At 43.1% G+C, this 17,677-nt stretch overlaps 1 protein-coding gene across 2 annotated transcripts; it reads left to right on the forward strand.

Annotated features, from left to right (window-relative positions):
- Positions 1 to 5,413: 5,413 nt before the first annotated feature.
- On the forward strand, positions 5,414 to 17,606 carry RHOF (ras homolog family member F, filopodia associated). 2 transcript variants are annotated; one of them, XM_075516097.1, is made up of 5 exons: positions 5,414 to 5,699; positions 5,832 to 5,919; positions 12,918 to 13,027; positions 13,756 to 13,890; positions 14,694 to 14,896. In XM_075516097.1, the coding sequence occupies exons 1-5, from the start codon at positions 5,535 to 5,537 to the stop codon at positions 14,712 to 14,714; spliced, it is 519 nt and encodes a 172-aa protein (XP_075372212.1). In that variant the 5' UTR covers positions 5,414 to 5,534; the 3' UTR covers positions 14,715 to 14,896. The 2 variants fall into 2 exon arrangements, with proteins under 2 accessions (XP_075372212.1, XP_075372211.1); XM_075516096.1 differs by lacking the exon at positions 14,694 to 14,896 and adding an exon at positions 16,007 to 17,606 and having other exon boundaries at positions 5,423 to 5,699.
- Positions 17,607 to 17,677: the final 71 nt, after the last annotated feature.

Genomic DNA, 17,677 nt, shown 5'->3' on the forward strand with positions numbered 1-17,677 from the left:
TGCGCATCACTCCTGAACTCACTGCTTCTGGCTGTTCCCATGGTAAAACCAACCACAGCTGCCAACACAAACACAACCTGCAGATTTTGCCTGAAACGAGGCATTTTGAATCCCTCTCTCTCCGGCGAATCTCCAGATTCACTGTTGAGCACAGAGGTAGAAGATGAGATCCAGCATCACTGGGATAGCTCTGCCAGCCCATGTTGACAAATTCCTCCTCATCACTCAGTGAAGCCATGCCAGCACATCTGGGAGACACACATATTGCCCAGATCCGCGGGGGCAGAGTTATGGTGGTGTTGGCAGACACTTGCTTGTTCATTTCATGCTTTTCAGAGATCAGTCATTGTGTTTGATGTTCCAGAAAAGCATAGGATGATCTTAACCTTGCGTTACCCGTTTTTTACAACAGAACTTGGCTTGAGAATTCACACTTCAGTGAGGAACAGAAACTTGAAACTGCCCCTAAGCACCTACTGTATTAGGCTGAGACGTTACCATGTTGATTTACATGCTCTTCAAATTTGTAAAGTGGAGGTTTTTTTCCCCCCACAACTGCAAAGCCAAGAACTCAGTTTCTAATGACAGGTGAGATTCAAAATACGGCATGTTGGCCACGCATACATCAGGTAGGCCATATCTGGCCCACATAGTTGGCACCCCTGATTTAAAGCATACCAGAGAAAATAACCCAAGAAACAGTATGTGTTCCCTATAAATAGCTGCTCTCTAGGTAGTAGTCAGTGTGTGGTTTATGAACAAAATCTGTCCAAACTACATCAAAGTGCCTGAATATTCACTGCCTGATTTTGCTGACTTGTGTGTCTAATTTGGCTAACACCTCCTGTTGCAGACGGTTGTCCAGTTTTCCTTCATAGCCCTCTGAACTCTATGGTAGCATTTGGACAGATTTTATGTAGAGTTTATTGAAAAATTTTTGTACTGATTTAGTGCGTGGGCTAGTTGAGCCAAGCGAAACAGGAACTATATTCCTAAGGCATGAAAAGGCAGAAAGGAAATTTTGTTATTGAAATATAATTTTTCCACATTACTTAATAGTCTAGAAAGTTAATACCTTTCTGGCAGCACTTCCCACTGGGAAAAAAAAATATGGTTCCTACTCAGCCAAACAACAATGTAATAATGTTTTAGGTTGGGTTAAACGTCTTAGAAACTGGCAGGTGTCACAGCCACCTTGCCTTCAGTGAAAAAGGCAATTGAGAGCCCTTATGAAACAAGGGATTTACATCAGTAGGGGCTACTACACAAAAAACAGGCACATGGCAAGGTTTGAATAGATGGTGAATCATGTGGCCCAAGGGATTTTTTGGGGTGGGGGCGTGTGTGTAAAATATCAGGCCACGAGGACCAGATGGTAGAGCTCTGCATGTGCAAGAGAAACAGCAAGAAACACTACAGAAATGGATACTGAGAAGCAGCTGAAAGTCAAGGAGAGTGGGAGCTTTGATTTTGAAAAAAGATATTTCCACGGTTGAGTGAGGCTCAAAAGAGTGTTGGCACTGTGAGCAAAAACACAACTGAAAAAACAATTTTGTACAGTTGTTCTGTAAACAAATTGAATTACCTTGAGTATATACCTAGCTTTGTCATAGGCTTCTCCTCTTACACTGTATTGTCACCCATAACTTCTTTGTGTGTGCAAAGTACAGTTCAGCTCTCCTACACTGCAGTTTCCCCTTCTCTATCTGCCCTGTCCACACTAAATTCTGTAGGCCAGAGATTGTTCTTCAGTAAGGGCCTGTGCACATGACAAACAATTGTTGGCCTTGGGTAACATCTGAAATTTATTGGAAATTCATTCTACTTACATGGTAAGTCCCATTCTTTAGGGTCTGTCTTTCTTATTGTAAACTCTTCAGGGCGTTGTCTCTTGCTCTATATGTACATGCTGTAGTGGGAATTCATCGCTGAAAACACAAATAATTAATATCACTGGTAATGTTCAAAAATAAATATTTAAGTCGCTGTCTTGTTATGCACATTCTTAACTAAGTTTATGAATACTTCCTTTGACATACACGGGGCTACTTGTTCTTATTGTTAAGTTTATGTTTAAGTCTTTGTAAAGCTGGGGTCTGTGTTATCAAGAAGAAAATTCTTAAGTATATTTCAAAAACATAGTTCTAAAGACATTTAGGAAGAACAGGTCCCCATTCTTGTCTAGTTTATATTACCATATAAACTAATAATATGAGTATACAGCAGATGGCGTGTGCTGTTATTCCTCTCTGCAATTGTGGCTACAATGAAGTACCAGTAGTCTGAGACCTTGCTGGTTGGCTAAAATAGTTGTATTTTCCATTAGAAATACTACTGCAAGCCATGCTTCTTAGCCTAAGGGCATGCACTATGATAGAGCTTAACTGATTGGAAACCTAAAACCTTTACAGTATTCAGAGTTCCTCCAAACAGAATAACGTAGCTAACCAGAATATTTTATCAAATCTGTTAACATATTTACTATTTAAAACAGTATTTTGTGACCAGAAAGATTTACAATTATGCTTCTCTTCCCTTGCTTGACGCTCTATAGTCACAAAACTCACGGGCTTTTAATATTATGCAATCTCAGTTTCCTTGACTTCTTCAAGCACACCACAAGAGACAAAGAGAGAGGCAGCACAAGCGCGTTGGTGGCGTTTCCTTAGGAGGTCAGGCTAAGGATATGCCTTGAGGTTCTTCCATTGTACCAGAACTGTCTAGGAGGTTGCAAGCAATTTTCCCCGGGCTTGGTGTTTTAAGAAATGGGAGTATCAACTTATTTCATCACCCTTTATTGTAAAAAAGTCATAGCTTTAATATTTAACCTAATCTGTGAGTCTTTTTTGGGTGTCCTCGTAACTAACCTGCATTTACCCATCAATACCGGCTAAAGTGTTAAAGCATCTTTAAAAATCATATACTTCCAGCAGTTTTCCTAAGCAGTGTGCTAACCTTTCACTCCTTTCTATTATTTTCCTTGGCAATTGTGAAGTGACAAATTGGTAACAAGATTGGAACACAGATATTTATCATACCCCATTAAAGTCTTGATTTTGGTACGCTCACGGTAAATCTCTATACGCATACTGACTCTTGAGCTGCAGATGCGTAAGCTTTTGATGAAACAGAACTTGTGCCAAAATCAATATACAGGCCAAAACAGAAGTAGGAGAAGGACACTTGCAATTTATAATGATTAGATTTGAATTTTACTAATAGAGGGTTGAATCTTCTTCCATTTAAATCAGTGGCAGAATTCCATATTAGATTGTACTTTTTCAGAGTCAGCAAAATACGCTTAGCTTTCGCACAGGACTTTATCTGCCTAAAGCACTGCATACCTGTTAACTAAAAATAAGTAACTGAGACACTGAAATGCTACATTTCATCAATACTACGTTGACTCACTACAAATAGAACATCCGTTACTTAAAAACAGTGTTTGGAGTGTTTACAGTTGATTTTATAATCTACTCATTTTATATTGTTTCATCCCGAATTTAAAGGTGTACACATCTAAAAAGTTTCCTTAACTATAAAATGTAAAAGGAGACAAAGCTGTGAGAAATGTAAAGATTGTTTTGAGAGACATACAAAAAAACAAAAGAAAAAAACCCAACCTAACAATGACGCACAAAATGCTTTTATCCCAAAAAAAACTTTTATGGAAATAATTGCCTTGAAAAAAAAACCCCTGAATTATAGTACTCAGTTACAGGAAGACTACTAAGTCTATCTGCTGATCGTATCATACACAGTGTGATGCTGGTGGTGAGCCAGGTCCAAATAAGTCGTTTCAGGGTAAAACAATTCTTTCCTGGACCATTCATTCCGATGCGATACTGGAATGCCCTCAGCCATTACGGTCGACAGGAGGTGATGGCTTTTACTGTGTTCCAGATAAGATATATAAGATTGCAGTTCATAAAGCATCTTTTTGACAGCTTGTGTATTCTACATGCTTGCATCAACTTTTTCCTCAGTAAAATGGTTAGCTTTAAATAGGTGTGAATTTGGCTGCTTTATTATTATTATTATTTGAATTATATGACACTTCGTTGGGTATTTACACGTCCCTCCTCCTCCCTATCGCTGAAGTATCCTTTTCTTGCTTTTTGTTTGCCCTCTGCACAAAGCAGGGCCTTCCTTCAGAGATGCAGAGCGCAGTCATGTTTGCATTTAGTCTGGAAGGCCATCTAGTGACAAAACCGTGCAGGAGAAAATGCAAAACCCTGTTTGAGTTGTGATTTTTTTCCTCCTTAGTTGAATTAAATGATCTTACTACACTCAAGCATGCCCTTGGGAGTTTGTTGCTATTCCCACAAGTGGTATTTAAAAAATTTTAGAGTCAATTTTTATTTCTTAAGACCTGACGGGGTTTATTTGAGATGGAGCACACTGTTAATCCCTGCTAAGAAAGAAAGACAATTTTTTGTGCAGAATGGTGGCAGACTGGCACCCGAGCAGGTCTGTCACGAACGCAGTGTCGCTCCCCTGACCTGTGTATCGTGGCCAAACGTACCTGGCTGTTGTGATCCCCTGCCTTCCACGGTACAAAACAATGCCAGGTAGGTGCCTGGGGCCATCACATCTCTGCAATTAAAATGTAAAATTCCGGTTTATTTTCATCACAGCTCACCTTGGATGGGTGGCACTGGGTGAATAAGCAATGAGCAGAGCTGTCAGTTCCTACTGGAGCGGTAAATACAGTAGAAAACAAGCAGCAAGTCACCGCCACTCCCAATGCCAGCAACAAGACACATTTTGGGGGGTACCTCAGGGGGTCTCTGCTCCCCCCGTGCTATGGCTGGCACTGCACCTGCTGCACACTCGCCCCTTGGCCATCAGGACTGGGATCCGCCGCTGCAGACATTGAGGTTGAACTGGAAAACATCCCCGCAGCCGCTGGTGACTTGGGGTAAACCAACATGGCGCTTGAGGTCCGAAGGGGCTCCCTGGAGCAGCAGATGAGGACTGGGGGAGGACGCGGGCACCACAGTTGCTGGATGGGGATGAGCACCCAAGCGTGGGTGACATGGCAGGTCGATGGGAAGCGCAAAGGGGACAGGGCCCAACATCCCCAGGTGGATGGAGGCCTTGGGGGCCCACCGAGGAGGACAGGGGTGCACAGCCCCTGTGGGTTTTGGGGGGGAAGGCCTGACAGGGTGCTGAGGGGGCTCCCGCGGTGCTCACCAGGGCTGCGTTCACCTCAGCGCCGGGGCCCCGCGGGTGACCCCGGGCAGCCGCACGCCCGTGCGGAGCCGATGCCGCGGGCGCCCCAGACCCGTGAGGGGGCTCGAGGCTTCGGGGAGAGGCACCCGCCGCCGCCGCGGGGGTTACGGGGGGGTGAGGAGGCGGCGCGGCCCCGGGCGGGGCCCTGAGGCACCTGAGGCGCCGGCGCCCGCGGCGCGGCCAATCTCCGGGGCGGCGCGGGCGGCGCCTGCCCGCCCCGGGGCGCCCGGAGCGCCGCGGCGGTCGGGGGGAAGCCGCGTCCCGGCGGCCCTGCGCCCTGTCCGGCCCCGCTCCGCTCCATGGAGGCGGCCAACGGGGCCCTGCCCGAGGGCGCGGCGGGAGGCTCCCGCGGCAGCGCGGCCGCCCCGTCGGGGAAGAAGGAGGTGAAGGTCGTGATCGTGGGGGACGGCGGCTGCGGGAAGACGTCGCTGCTGATGGTGTACGCCAAGGGCGCCTTCCCCGAGGTGAGCGGGCTGTCCCGCCGCCGGGCCCGGCCTGGCCGGGGCGCGAAGGGGCTGGGGACCGCCCGGCAAAGCGGCCGGTGCCGGCTGCGAGCTGCTTGTCCCTAGCTAGAACTGCCTCTCCTCCCTTTGCAGCAATACGCGCCGTCCGTCTTCGAGAAGTATACTACCAGCGTTACGGTGGGCAAAAAGGAGGTCACCCTGAATTTGTACGATACCGCAGGTAAGGGATTTTTTCGCACACACTTTCCGTTTTCCCGATCCTAAAACGGCGAGAGGCAGTTTCTGTGCCGCCGCTGGCGTGGGACCGCGCTGGGGCACCGGCCTGGAACTGAGCCCAAACCCAGCCCCCGGGTTTTCGTAATTTCAGAGAAATAAGCAGAAACGGCTTTTACCGGTGTAAAATGCTGCTCCTGTGACGTGCCCATATTTCTGTTCCAGCAGCTTTTGCTGTGTCAACTTAAACCAGACTGATACTTGAAGACCGTAAAGCTGGACATATTTTCAAGCTGCTTTTCTACTATCAGACTTTTAGCATAATATCGCAGTTAGGACTGCTAGAGATTAAAGTACAAACAAAACAACAACTGTTACCTGTTGCATGAATAAAAGTGCCTGCCAGAAAAAAAAGGGTCGCTCGCTCGTGTAATGGCAGTTCTAGCCATGGACTCGTTCATTATCTTAACAACCCAGTTTATTAAGAAAATCACATCAAATAGCAAACATATCTGAAGGTATTAAAACCCAGCTCCCAGATGCAAAGTATAATACAGTCAACCAGGAAAATATTTTAATCTCCTGCCATGTGTGATTGAATAGTGAAGGAGAAAAAGGCTGGTTTGTGTTCAAAAGAAAAAGGCTGTAGCAGTAGAAGTTATTTGAAAATGCTGGTAGTTTGTTCGGGTTCATTTCAGGAACTTGTGAAATGGTTTGTGTCCAACTTCATTCAAAGTTCTAGACTCTGCTATCGAGCTGCATTCCTAAACAAACCCTAAAATTAACATGTGTTCCGTTTCAGCTCAGTGTAAATCATCTGTTTCAGTTCAAGCCTGTGGAGTTGTTCCAAATTTACACCAAGACAAATAAGAACCAAATGCAGTCTATATTCATTTTTTAATAGTAATAAAACACACTTACCTTCTTGCATACCGTACATGATATCTGAATAGATAATTTAAAGGTTTTTAATCTAAAAGTAAATTTTATTGCTAATCTTTACTGCAGTATAGTAAGATCCTGACCACCCAATTTGCCAAGATATCTTATTGTGTTGATGTTACTGTTTTTGAGTCCAGTGATTTGGATAATGTAGCTTCTACTGAATGGCAAGGCTTTTGTATTTAAGTCTTAAAGGAAAAGAGAAGGGCTGAAATCTAGAGTGAGCAACCGAAGAGGGCTTTCCTTAATATAGTGTGTTGGCACAAAGAACTTGCCACAGTGAACTTGTCGAGTTCTATGTTTGTTTGATGTCAGTGTGGAATTTTTGCCTGTCACACAGTTCTTGATACTTGGCTGGCTCTCATTTAAAATCACTATGCTGCAGCTTCCAACATTTGCCTTTGGAGGCTCTTCCAGGCTTTAAGGAACACGGGCTGGATCCAGAAACAGCGGTAGGTAGGGCAAGTTCAGTATTGCAGCACTAAACTCTCGCAAGCCTGACATAAGTGCCCAGCTCCTTGCGTCATGCAGGGAGTTCAGCTCTGTGCAAGACCTGCAGCCATCAGCAGCCCAGAGAATGCTCGCTGAACCCGGTGCTGGTGGCTTGTCTTACTCTGTTTCCTTGTTCAGCCACATAACTTCAGCAGAAAGTGTCTACCCTTCCACATTTAGTTCACAGCTATATATACTGTATTGGACCAAAGCACTGCCCCATTGAAGAACAGAACAGTGCATATTTTGTGTCTTATAAAACACTTTGGGAAGTGGAGATGCCATTGTTGCCTAGTTGGCAGAGCTCTTTGCCATGAAAGAGCAATTGCTTTCCATCTCTCATCTGGAAACCTTGAAACCCAACGTGTTTCACCTCCCAAAACAGTGTCATGGCCACCAGGCTGCAAGTTGCTAGAGGCTGCTGACACTTGTCTCCTCCCTTCGTGTTAAATTTCTTTTGCTTTGCATGAGACACATCAAGATTATCAGGTGCAAAGAAAGGGGAGACATTGCCACCTTGGTTAAGGCATTTGCTTGGGAGGGGAAAGACTTAAGTTTTGGTTCTGTTTCAAAGCTGCTTACATAGTTTTATGTTGCAGATCTGTGTCATAGTCTGTAATTCAAGCAGTTTTTCATACTCTTTCTGAAGCTGGAATTTATGCTAGAGGAAGAACTCACTTGAGCATACATTTTAATCCCATCCTGTTTTTAGTAATACAAAACTGATGTTGAGTTCCTTAAGGGTTTGACTAGGACCAAGAGTTGTGTCCTGTCCTCTAAGTTCAAATAGTGCAGTAAGAGAAGAGCAAGGGGAGTGTCCAGTTCAGGAGACAAGAGAGCTCCTGGCCCTCTGCCACGTGGATGCAGCATGGGAGATGCAGGTTTGGAATCAGGGTTTCACGATGTTGACTTGTTCTGTCATTTCATGCAGCAGCAGCTCATTAAATTCCTCTCTCAGCTGGGTGATGGTGCTCTGGGGTGGGCGTACAGCAGCAATTGCATCTTAAAGAGGAATCTAAACATACAACTTATTACTGTGGTTTAACAGTGCAGCACATTGGCCATATTTTGTGAATAATCTTCTGACTTACTGAACTGCTTAAGTTGGTCTTGCTGTTCTCTAAAATCCTAAACCAGCTTTATGCTTGTGTTTTGCTCAGTCTGAAAGGTTCCCAAATGATTCAGATTATCATAAAATCATTTAACGGGGATGAAAAGGATGTAAAACTGTTTCTCAGGTGAAGGGCTTCCGCTAAGTGACAGGTAGCAGTATAGGGGAGGAGAAGGCAAAGCTGTTCTTCTAAAAAGCATCACTGGATCTTCATGATGCACCCACTGCAGAAAGGACCTGGGTATTTTTAGGATCTTGCTAAGAGCAAGACTAGAGCTGCATGTACTTTAGCGTCATGGAAGGTAAAGGACAGGTTCAGCTCCGTGGGCTGTTTTAAAGTTAGAAGGATTCTTTGTATTGTCAAGTCCTGTACAGCTTGAGACTTTGAGCTTGTCCTACTTACTGAAGGAGGAGGACACAAGCAAAGTGCCTAAGAATCAAACATTTCAAGCTACAAAAGGTATTTTTTTCTTGACAAGAATTTTGGTAACAAATTAAGTTAATGAGTTAGTCTAAAAATATGCTAGAACAACAATTTTTTGTGAGACTTTCATACTATGCTACTCTATCTTCCTCATCGGAGACACCTCTTGCTGTTGCAGGAAGTTGGTGGTATACATATGCAACGCGTAAAGGCTTTGTAATATCACTTCTCATCCGCAAACAGGCTTTGCAGCTGCTTATTCAATTAGAATTTTCCATTTCTTGCTGTGCTCGATAGAGGCAAAGGCACTGAGAGGTAAATTAACTCTAATTTTTTACATACTAAGGGAGCAGCGTTGATGCTTTAGCTGCAGGTCAGACGCAAGGTTCAATTTCTGATGCTGTTCAGTGCAGGACTTTCTCAGACCAAAGAAAAGAGCTCTGCTGGGCTGGGGAAGGCTGGGGAGGAAGTAATGCCTCATCATTGTGGGTGCTCGCTCTGACTGGCAGGAAGCACACACAAAGCCTTCAGCAGGGTTTTTCAGGTCTGTAATGACAGATGCACAGCCGTCTGAGGCCTTAAGAGGAATTTTAAGAGCCGGTGTATGCAAGAATAATTTTTCATAACTTTGAAAGAGAGGACATGCCTGAGGAAGCGAAAAACCCTGAACTTTTTAATTTAAGGGTGCCCCCCCCCCAAGTGTCCTCTTCTACTGGTTTTATTCCTGCCAAGAATGCCTGCTTCGCAATTTTTTTTAAAACTCAGTAGTGAAAAAATATAGTTGGCAAGCTAATAACCATAGTATTCCCACGGAGCCTGCAGAATAACAAATCAAAGAGAATTGGGGTGCATTTCTGTGTGCCTGTGAAGGCTTGCCATCGCACGGTTCCATGTCGATCCTAAACTGTGAGTGTGGAGTGTTACAGACCACACATGGCCATATGTAGGAAGTGGTCAGCCGGTCTGGACCGGCTGGCAGGATATTACATTCTTCCTTACCCGCTGGTGGTTGGTCGCAATGGACAGTGCTGCTGTACGTTAGGACAACACGTACTGGTAGACTCCTAGGCTGGCAAGTCTTGACTCTGTCGTTTACCCTCGCCTCTCAATGCCAATGGGTGCTGAGCTTCTTTACGGACTGAGCAATGCACGTGCTGGCACTTCTTCGGTGGTGAATTGATGAAGGGGTAAGGAAGAGCAGACAAGGTGAATGTACATGTGAGACCGAGACCTGTGGTTTCTCTTCTTCCCCCATTCACCCTCAACCATCACCTGAGGTCCCACCCCACCACAGGGCCAGACTGCAGTGATGTGGGTTACGCCGTGTGATCTCTGCAAAGAATTAGCAAATTTTAGGTGAATTCAGCTGGATGGAGTTTTTTCTTTTAAAACAACAAACAGGGTCTCCAATGCTACAATGAATTAAGGAAGTGTTGTGGTTTAACCACGACAGAGGAGAGTCATAGGCATATATTTGACCGATTCTTCCACAGCATGCTTTTTGTTAACTGGGGAAAGAAAACAGCTACCTGTGCTTGAGGAAGCACACTCGAGGGCTTTGCATATACATTCAGTTACTGCTCAGGTTCAGCCCTGTTCCTTCATTTAAAAACTCTTCTACTAGAAGACCTAAATCTTTGCCAAATTAGCTCTGACCACGGACTGAGCACCTTTACAGAGGAAAAAGTCTCCCAGGCCCTTTCTTGCATTTTCATCAGTAGCACCTAAGGACAGGGGGTAAAAGGGATTGTTTTCAGCGAGAGAGATGTTGATGCTTAGACACAGCTTGATCTGGGTCCTGTTACATCCTCAGCAACTGAAGAACTGCATCTGAGCACTTAAAGAGCAGCTTCCTCTCCTTCCAAGTGAGCACTGCAATCATCCAACCATAATACAAGTTAAGCAATTACCATGTAACCTTCCCCCTGTGGTCTGTGCGCTATACCTTGTTCTGTGCTCTGTATTTGAAATTCCAAATACGCATGCAGCTGCATTTTATACAGCAGCATTTTCTCATGCATTTATTTTCTCAGTTTGCTTAAAAAAAACATAACTGCACAGCTAGTTTTGAGGATGAAAGTGCAGTTCACTGGGGCACATCTATAGTTTTTGACTTGCAATACAGCATATTTGTGTCACATCATTGAAGACACATCTTCTGTTACCCAGGAGAGTATGGTTTTAGCTGTATGTTCTGATTCCAAGCAAACATGTTTCTTCCAAGGGGACAGTCCTGTCTGCCTCACAAATTGCCAGCAGTAACTGGGAGGACCTTTTGATTTTATAGGCTACATTGGTAGAAGCTCAGAGGCATGAACTTGAACAGGGAAAATCATACACAGCACATAACACTAGAAGAAGTTAGGAGAAAAAAAAAATGTTTTGTACCTGATACGTTTAATACATTTAGAGGATTATCTCAGCAATAAAATGGTAAATCGGTTGCAAACAAGTAGGTGGATTTGGGAGAATAAGAAGGACTAAGCAGTACAGTCTTTGCTCTGAATGTTTATACAACATGCATAATTTTGTCAATTGTCTATTATTTCTGGATTAAACATTGAGGGATCAATCCTTCTTTGTTCTGCACCTCGCCCACGGACCATGCTGCTCTTGCGGGAGCTCAAATACAGAGTAGTCCAAACCCAAGATTCCCATTTTACAAACATCTCAGGCAAACTGAGTAACAGCTTATCCAGTAGGGATTGCCTTGTAATAACCTGTATCTCGATCCATCGTTTAAATTAAGGAGGGGGCCAAAGTATTGTAGAATTATTGGCCTTCTGGTATCTGCAATTCTTCAGATTGCAGCTGGGAGACAAGCATGTTGGCTAGAGTGATGAGTATGTGACTTGGAACTGAGCCAGGTGCCAGGGCAGGAATAATTGGTATAAAGTTGGGGCATGCTGAAATTTTCAGCATTCCTTCATTTGAAATATCAATACAAATATTTGAGATGTGTAACTTCCCTATAGGGCAGTTTCTGGGCTGTCTGTATATTGTGGTGATCATGGGAAGGAATGGCATTCCCAGTTCTCGTCGTGGAAATTCAGTGCATCAGAGACATACCTGATTCCAGGGGCAGCATTCAGGTGGCAAATAGATCTTCTACAGACTGCTTAAATCACAGTTTCTTCCTTATTAAGTCTCTGAAAAAATCTCAAATGAAAAAGATTGGGTTTTTTTCCTGAGCTGCCAACTATATCTGGTAATTACTGCTTTCTTGAACTTAATCTCTCAAAGCAAGATACCTTCAGACCCCAGCACAGTGATTACTGCTAAGTCACACGTACAGCAAGGGGAAGAGTACAGGTCTGAAGCAAGTTAGCTTCCTCTTGTCAGATCACATACTAGAATATCCCTAATCAGAAGTGTGACAAATCCCCTGCTTTTCCAGAATTCAGCAGCATCCCTAAGATCTGCTGGGTAGTCCTGCTTCAAAGACCACTTAAACCTGGCTCATGTTGCAGCATGTCTTGTAAGATCACGTGCATGCTGCTACAGCGAGCAGCGGTGCTAAAGGCACGGTGTGCTATCGCTGCTTCCTTGCAGCTCACTGGGCTGGGAAAAGCAAGTTTGCCACTAAGATTTTTACTGCAGCATTCACATCTAGCAGATACGGTGTTTCTACTCCTCACAGCATCACATGTACAAATGTATTTGGGAGAATAGAACCACTGCCAAATTGCAAATGTTTTAATCAATAACTGTCAAATTCCTCTTGCTGATTTTGCTTATGAGCAGCAACTTGGCAATCGGCTCTTAGAACTGCTTCTAAGTACTTAGCAGTTGGACAAAGCAGGCTTTTTATTAAAACTTGCTAAGGACAGGTTTTATATTCTAAAGCATCCGTTTTGTCAGCGAAGAGCAATATCCTGCATTTAATGGAAGGAATTTTACAAGTATGGAAAACTTTCAGTGTATGCAATTATAGTACTGTTGTTCTTGATCTCAAGTATGTAGCTTTACATATTCCCATCATACTGCTTGTTGAAGACAGAGATTTCTTTTATCCAAAACATTCTCTGTGTTTCAGGGCAGGAGGACTATGATCGGCTACGACCGCTTTCTTACCAGAACACAAACGTCGTGTTAATTTGTTACGATGTCATGAACCCCACTAGCTACGATAACGTAGCAGCTAAGGTAAGAGGCTTTCATAATTGCTTCAACCTTTTAAATGAATTACATACGCCTGATATATGACGGGATATCAGATTAAAAAAGCCGATGCTTTTAGTGTCCTGTACCCTGGGTGTGGAGATGCACAGATCACTCATCATCACAGACCTTAGACCTGGAGCTCACCTCTCCACAGCTCGTAAGTGCTCAGAATTGGCGTTGACTCTGCAGTACACTAAAAAGATCACAAAGCAGCAGTGAAATCGCTGCTTTATCTGTAGCGATGTCACACGACCATTGCACACAGGCATTTAAGATTCAAGTCTACTCCCATCCCATGCATATTTAACTACAGGGGAGAGACATGTAAGCAGCCACTTGTCTGTACTAGGATTTCTGTAATGCTCCAAAGCAGAAGTTAGCATTCCTGTGCATAGCACCAGCAAAACAAAGCAAGCCTTGGTCCAAATTCTGCTCTTAAATATGACTTCAGAGGAGCTCTTCTGAATTTAAACAGAATTAAACGCGCACTTTGGCATAGCTGCAGATGTTACAAAGCAACTGACTTTGGGTAGAACTTAAATGTTTCTGTAATGTAAATAGTGCATGTTGGGCCCCTACCACTACATTAATGACTTTCAAAATGCTGCAATTGCAGCATATATTAAATGCTGGTTCTGTTCCTTGGCTTTATTGTTTTTATTTCAGAAAAAAAAAAGCCAGAGGTAAAAGTTTTGTTTTTCTACCATCAGTGGTATCCTGAAGTCAATCACTTCTGCCGAGGTGTCCCAGTCGTACTGATTGGCTGCAAGACAGACCTTCGGAAAGACAAAGAACAGTTGCGCAAGCTCAGGGCTTCTAAGCAGGAACCCATTACTTACAACCAGGTAAATACAAGTGCATTTAAAGTGGTGTTCTCTTTGCAAGAGATAAAGCACACTTACTTCAATGGCATCATTGCTCACAAGTGCAATCACAGATACTCCAAAATTAGGTGATCACAGTGTCCAGATAAAGAAATTATTGACAGTCAGCACCAGCAGGGGTTTCTGCAAGTCCTTTTTGGAAGTGGCCAAATCACCACACATCTTTTGTACCAAAGTAAAGAGCATTTTGCATTTCTTGGGGTGTCTGGAAGGAAACTACTAGCTATGCCTTCTAGGCTCATTACATCTCATTCTTGTTTCCTTTCACAGCTGGGTTATTACTGTTACAAATTTGTAAGCCTTGACAAGTTTGTTGGACTCCATAATTTTTATTAGGATACATTGCTCCCATCACTGGTACTTTGATCAGAATTGTGAGAAAGACTGGAGATGCTAGGATATACATTACAGGATTAAAAATACTGTTTTGGAAAAAATGTGTTTTGCAAACCTTATTTAAAAATAAATCCTTTCAAGGACAATAGGAAAAACATCTGCAAAGGCTTTTCTAACATAAGAGACTTTTCTTTGAAGTCTCTAAAGTAATCTTAAAAAAAAGTACACATTATCAAATATTTTCAATTTAAGTATTACAAAGCAGTGAGACTTACAACTAGTCTTACAACACTGGCATAGCTGTCCTAGGTGCAGGAGAAACAGCTTGTGGTGGAACAGCTTGTCCCATGTCACACAAGACCTTTCTGCTCAGGTCTCCCACTTTTTTTTTTTTTAACTACAAAGCCATCCTTCTCCTCTCGTCTCAGAGCAAGAACAGCAGCTTTTGAACTGTTTGAGACACAAGTCTGGGGAACAAGGTTAAGTGCACTAAGACCTTGCATGAATCACTCCTTTTTCTAAACAGCATGAAAAGAAACTGCAACTGCATCACCACTAAACCACGCTGGGCTTTTAGCTTGTCTTCCCTGCACAGAAGATGAGACACCTATCCTGTCACTTTGTGAACAGCTGCAGATTGTCCCTCATTTGCATTAATAACTCCCTTCATCACGCTCACACATGAGGTTCAGGGCAAGCAATGGACACTTTCGGCAAGTCTGCTGAGGCCTCGTGCAATTAAATTCCAGGGCCCACATGATGTACAAACTTTGTCTCCTATGTGAGCCCTCCCACTTGGTTTTTTCTCCCCTTAAATATACACTACCTCAGTCTTTTACAGCTGATGGCATCTTGAGTCACACGACGTGATGCTTCCAATGCCAGGCACAGAGGCGCTGAACAATATCTGCCAGCACTGCAGCTTGCAAACAACTGGAAGGAGACAAACTTCGCTTAAATATGAAGAAAAATCCCCCTATAGAAGCCTGAGTGCTCAAGTGACCCTACCCCGAGGGCTTATAATTAATAAATGCAGAGTTTGTGAGCTGTGGGTCACAGACCTGGAATTCACACTCCAGGGCTCACAAGCGTTCAAAACTGGGGGCTGACTCTGCAATGACAATAAAAGGATCACAAACCAAGTAAGAAATCACTGTGTTTTGTCTGTAGTGATTTCGTGCAACCAAGATTGCATGCAAATGTTTTAGATTCTAGTCTGTTCCCATTGCATGCATTTGGGTGAGGCTGAGAAACGCAGACACCCATCTGTGTATACAAGGATTTCGGCAGAGCCATTGTAATGCTCCAAAGCAAAAGTTAGGGTTCTTGCATGTGCACCAGCAAGACATTGGTCCAGATTCTGCTCTTGCATTCAATACTGAAGGTGACATCACATAATAGTTAAGGTCAGACCTGAAAAAATATCCCTGTGTAGACATCTTATCCTAACTTGAGTATCTACTCAGCATTTCTTTTAAACGAATTTAATACTGAGACTATTTTTACACTATCAGCATTCTGCATCTTAAGAATCTCTAATGCACTGAACTGTTAGGCCAGGCATAGAGGAAAAAAACCCTAGTTTATTTAACAATGTCACTTACACTCTTAGCACTATACTCAGAGGCAGCTTATTCCTGACCTCATGATACAAAGATGTACAAAGTAATTCCTTTCCCATCTCACCTTCCTTCTCTCATACACTGGGTTTAAATATTTTCTTACCTTTTGTTCTTTCCAGGGTGAAGCAGCTTGTCAGCAGATTAACGCAGAAATTTATCTGGAGTGCTCAGCAAAATGTCGTGAAAACATAGAAAATGTTTTTAAAGAAGCAACAACTATTGCACTGAATGCCATGAAAAAAGCCAAGCGCCAAAAGAAACGGACAGTGTGCTCAGTATTATGATCTGGACTGCATGAGAGCGAAGTGATTTGTATTTTAAAAACAGTATAACTTTAAAGACTTTTTTTTCATTACATGTTTGTATCCCTAGAACAATTTTTATTTTCAAATTTTAATTATTTTTAGTATTTCTGCACTTCTGTTGTACTTCTCTTACAAAGTTTTCAAAGTTCTTTATCAAGGCTAACCAATGCTGCAAGCCTTTGTCCATCTGGCTTTTGCTCCTAACTGCAAACAACCACCAGTCAGGTCTTGGACTCACTATTTAAATTGCAACAAACAGTGACTGTTACTATATGACTTAATTAGTGGGTTTTTTCCCCTCTGCTAAATAGTTGTGGCATGCTATAGCTACAATTGACTGTCTTTTTGAAGCAGAAAAGCCACATCTTTTAGAAGAAGTGATGTTAGAGCAGCTTATCAGGCAACTTTGAAGAGACAGAAATGAAGTTCTGTCTTAACATTTTCAAATTAACTTACTTGGTGGCAGCGGTACGAGTTAGCCTCAAGCTGCCCCCAGAGCGTGCAGAGCATCCACTACTGCCCCTGTACCACTGGGCCAGCTTTGCAGAGCTGCTCCTTTAGAGCCCTCCTTGCAAGGCCTGCTGCTGTAATAGAAAGTGGTATTTGTCAATGGAAATACATCGGTTGCTCCAATTCAGAAATGGAGTATCATGGAAAATACTTAATTTACAGCACTCAAAGTTAGAAGTACTCCAAGCAGCTACTATGTATAATGTAAAGTCAGTTTTACAATAAACTTATATAGCCTATTTAATACATATTGGTGCATGCTAGGGGAAATACTTAACTCATGTTCATAAACTGATGAAATAATCTCTAGTGTTATAAATTAAAATTTTCCCTTTTGTGATGAAGGTGTCAGTTGTCTGTTTAAGGATGAGGGATGCTCCCACTGCACAACCTAGTACATGTGCCTCAAATCTCCTAGTTCTTTTGCACAGCCTCATGCAGTGAGATCTCAGATTTCAGGAGCAGTCACTAGTCTGTAGCCATCACAAACCAAACCCTTGCCAGGGAAGGAGGTTTCCGCAGTACAGGTGTTGCTGAAAGCTTTCTGTACAAGGCAAACTACAGACCATCCTAAGGGAGAATACATAGGACTTGTTACTAACAGTAACAAGATACAACCTTTTGCCAAAAAGTCTAGGTGGTGCATCCCAGGATTCTATTAGATAAACATTGCACTGTTACAGAGCCTGGTAACTGTACATCATACAGATTTCATGCAGCTTTATCCTCTGCTGGTTACATGACCAGCTGGTGAAAAACTCTGTTTTGGCATGAGCCATCATTATTATTTTACATACAGAGTAAAGAGATCTTAATCCTTGAAATCTTTTTTTTTTTTCTTCCCCTAACTTGTTTTGATTTAATTAAGGTTTGTGAATCCCTATGAGCTTAAAATGGAAAATTTTTTTAAAAAGTTACAAGTTTGTGCACATCTTTGACTATAGAAAAGTCCTGAAGAACGGTGCAGCCCTTTCT

This window comes from Mycteria americana, chromosome 13 (assembly GCF_035582795.1).
Source record: "Mycteria americana isolate JAX WOST 10 ecotype Jacksonville Zoo and Gardens chromosome 13, USCA_MyAme_1.0, whole genome shotgun sequence".
NCBI classification, from domain to species: Eukaryota; Metazoa; Chordata; class Aves; order Ciconiiformes; family Ciconiidae; genus Mycteria; species Mycteria americana.

Bases quoted from the DNA above. Each gene is read 5' to 3' on its own strand.
- RHOF (XM_075516096.1), top strand. From the start codon at position 5,535: ATGGAGGCGGCCAACGGGGCCCTGCCCGAGGGCGCGGCGGGAGGCTCC. The intron at 13,028-13,755 runs GTAAGAGGCTTT...TTCTACCATCAG, and splicing joins ACGATAACGTAGCAGCTAAG to TGGTATCCTGAAGTCAATCA. The intron at 13,891-16,006 runs GTAAATACAAGT...TGTTCTTTCCAG, and splicing joins AACCCATTACTTACAACCAG to GGTGAAGCAGCTTGTCAGCA.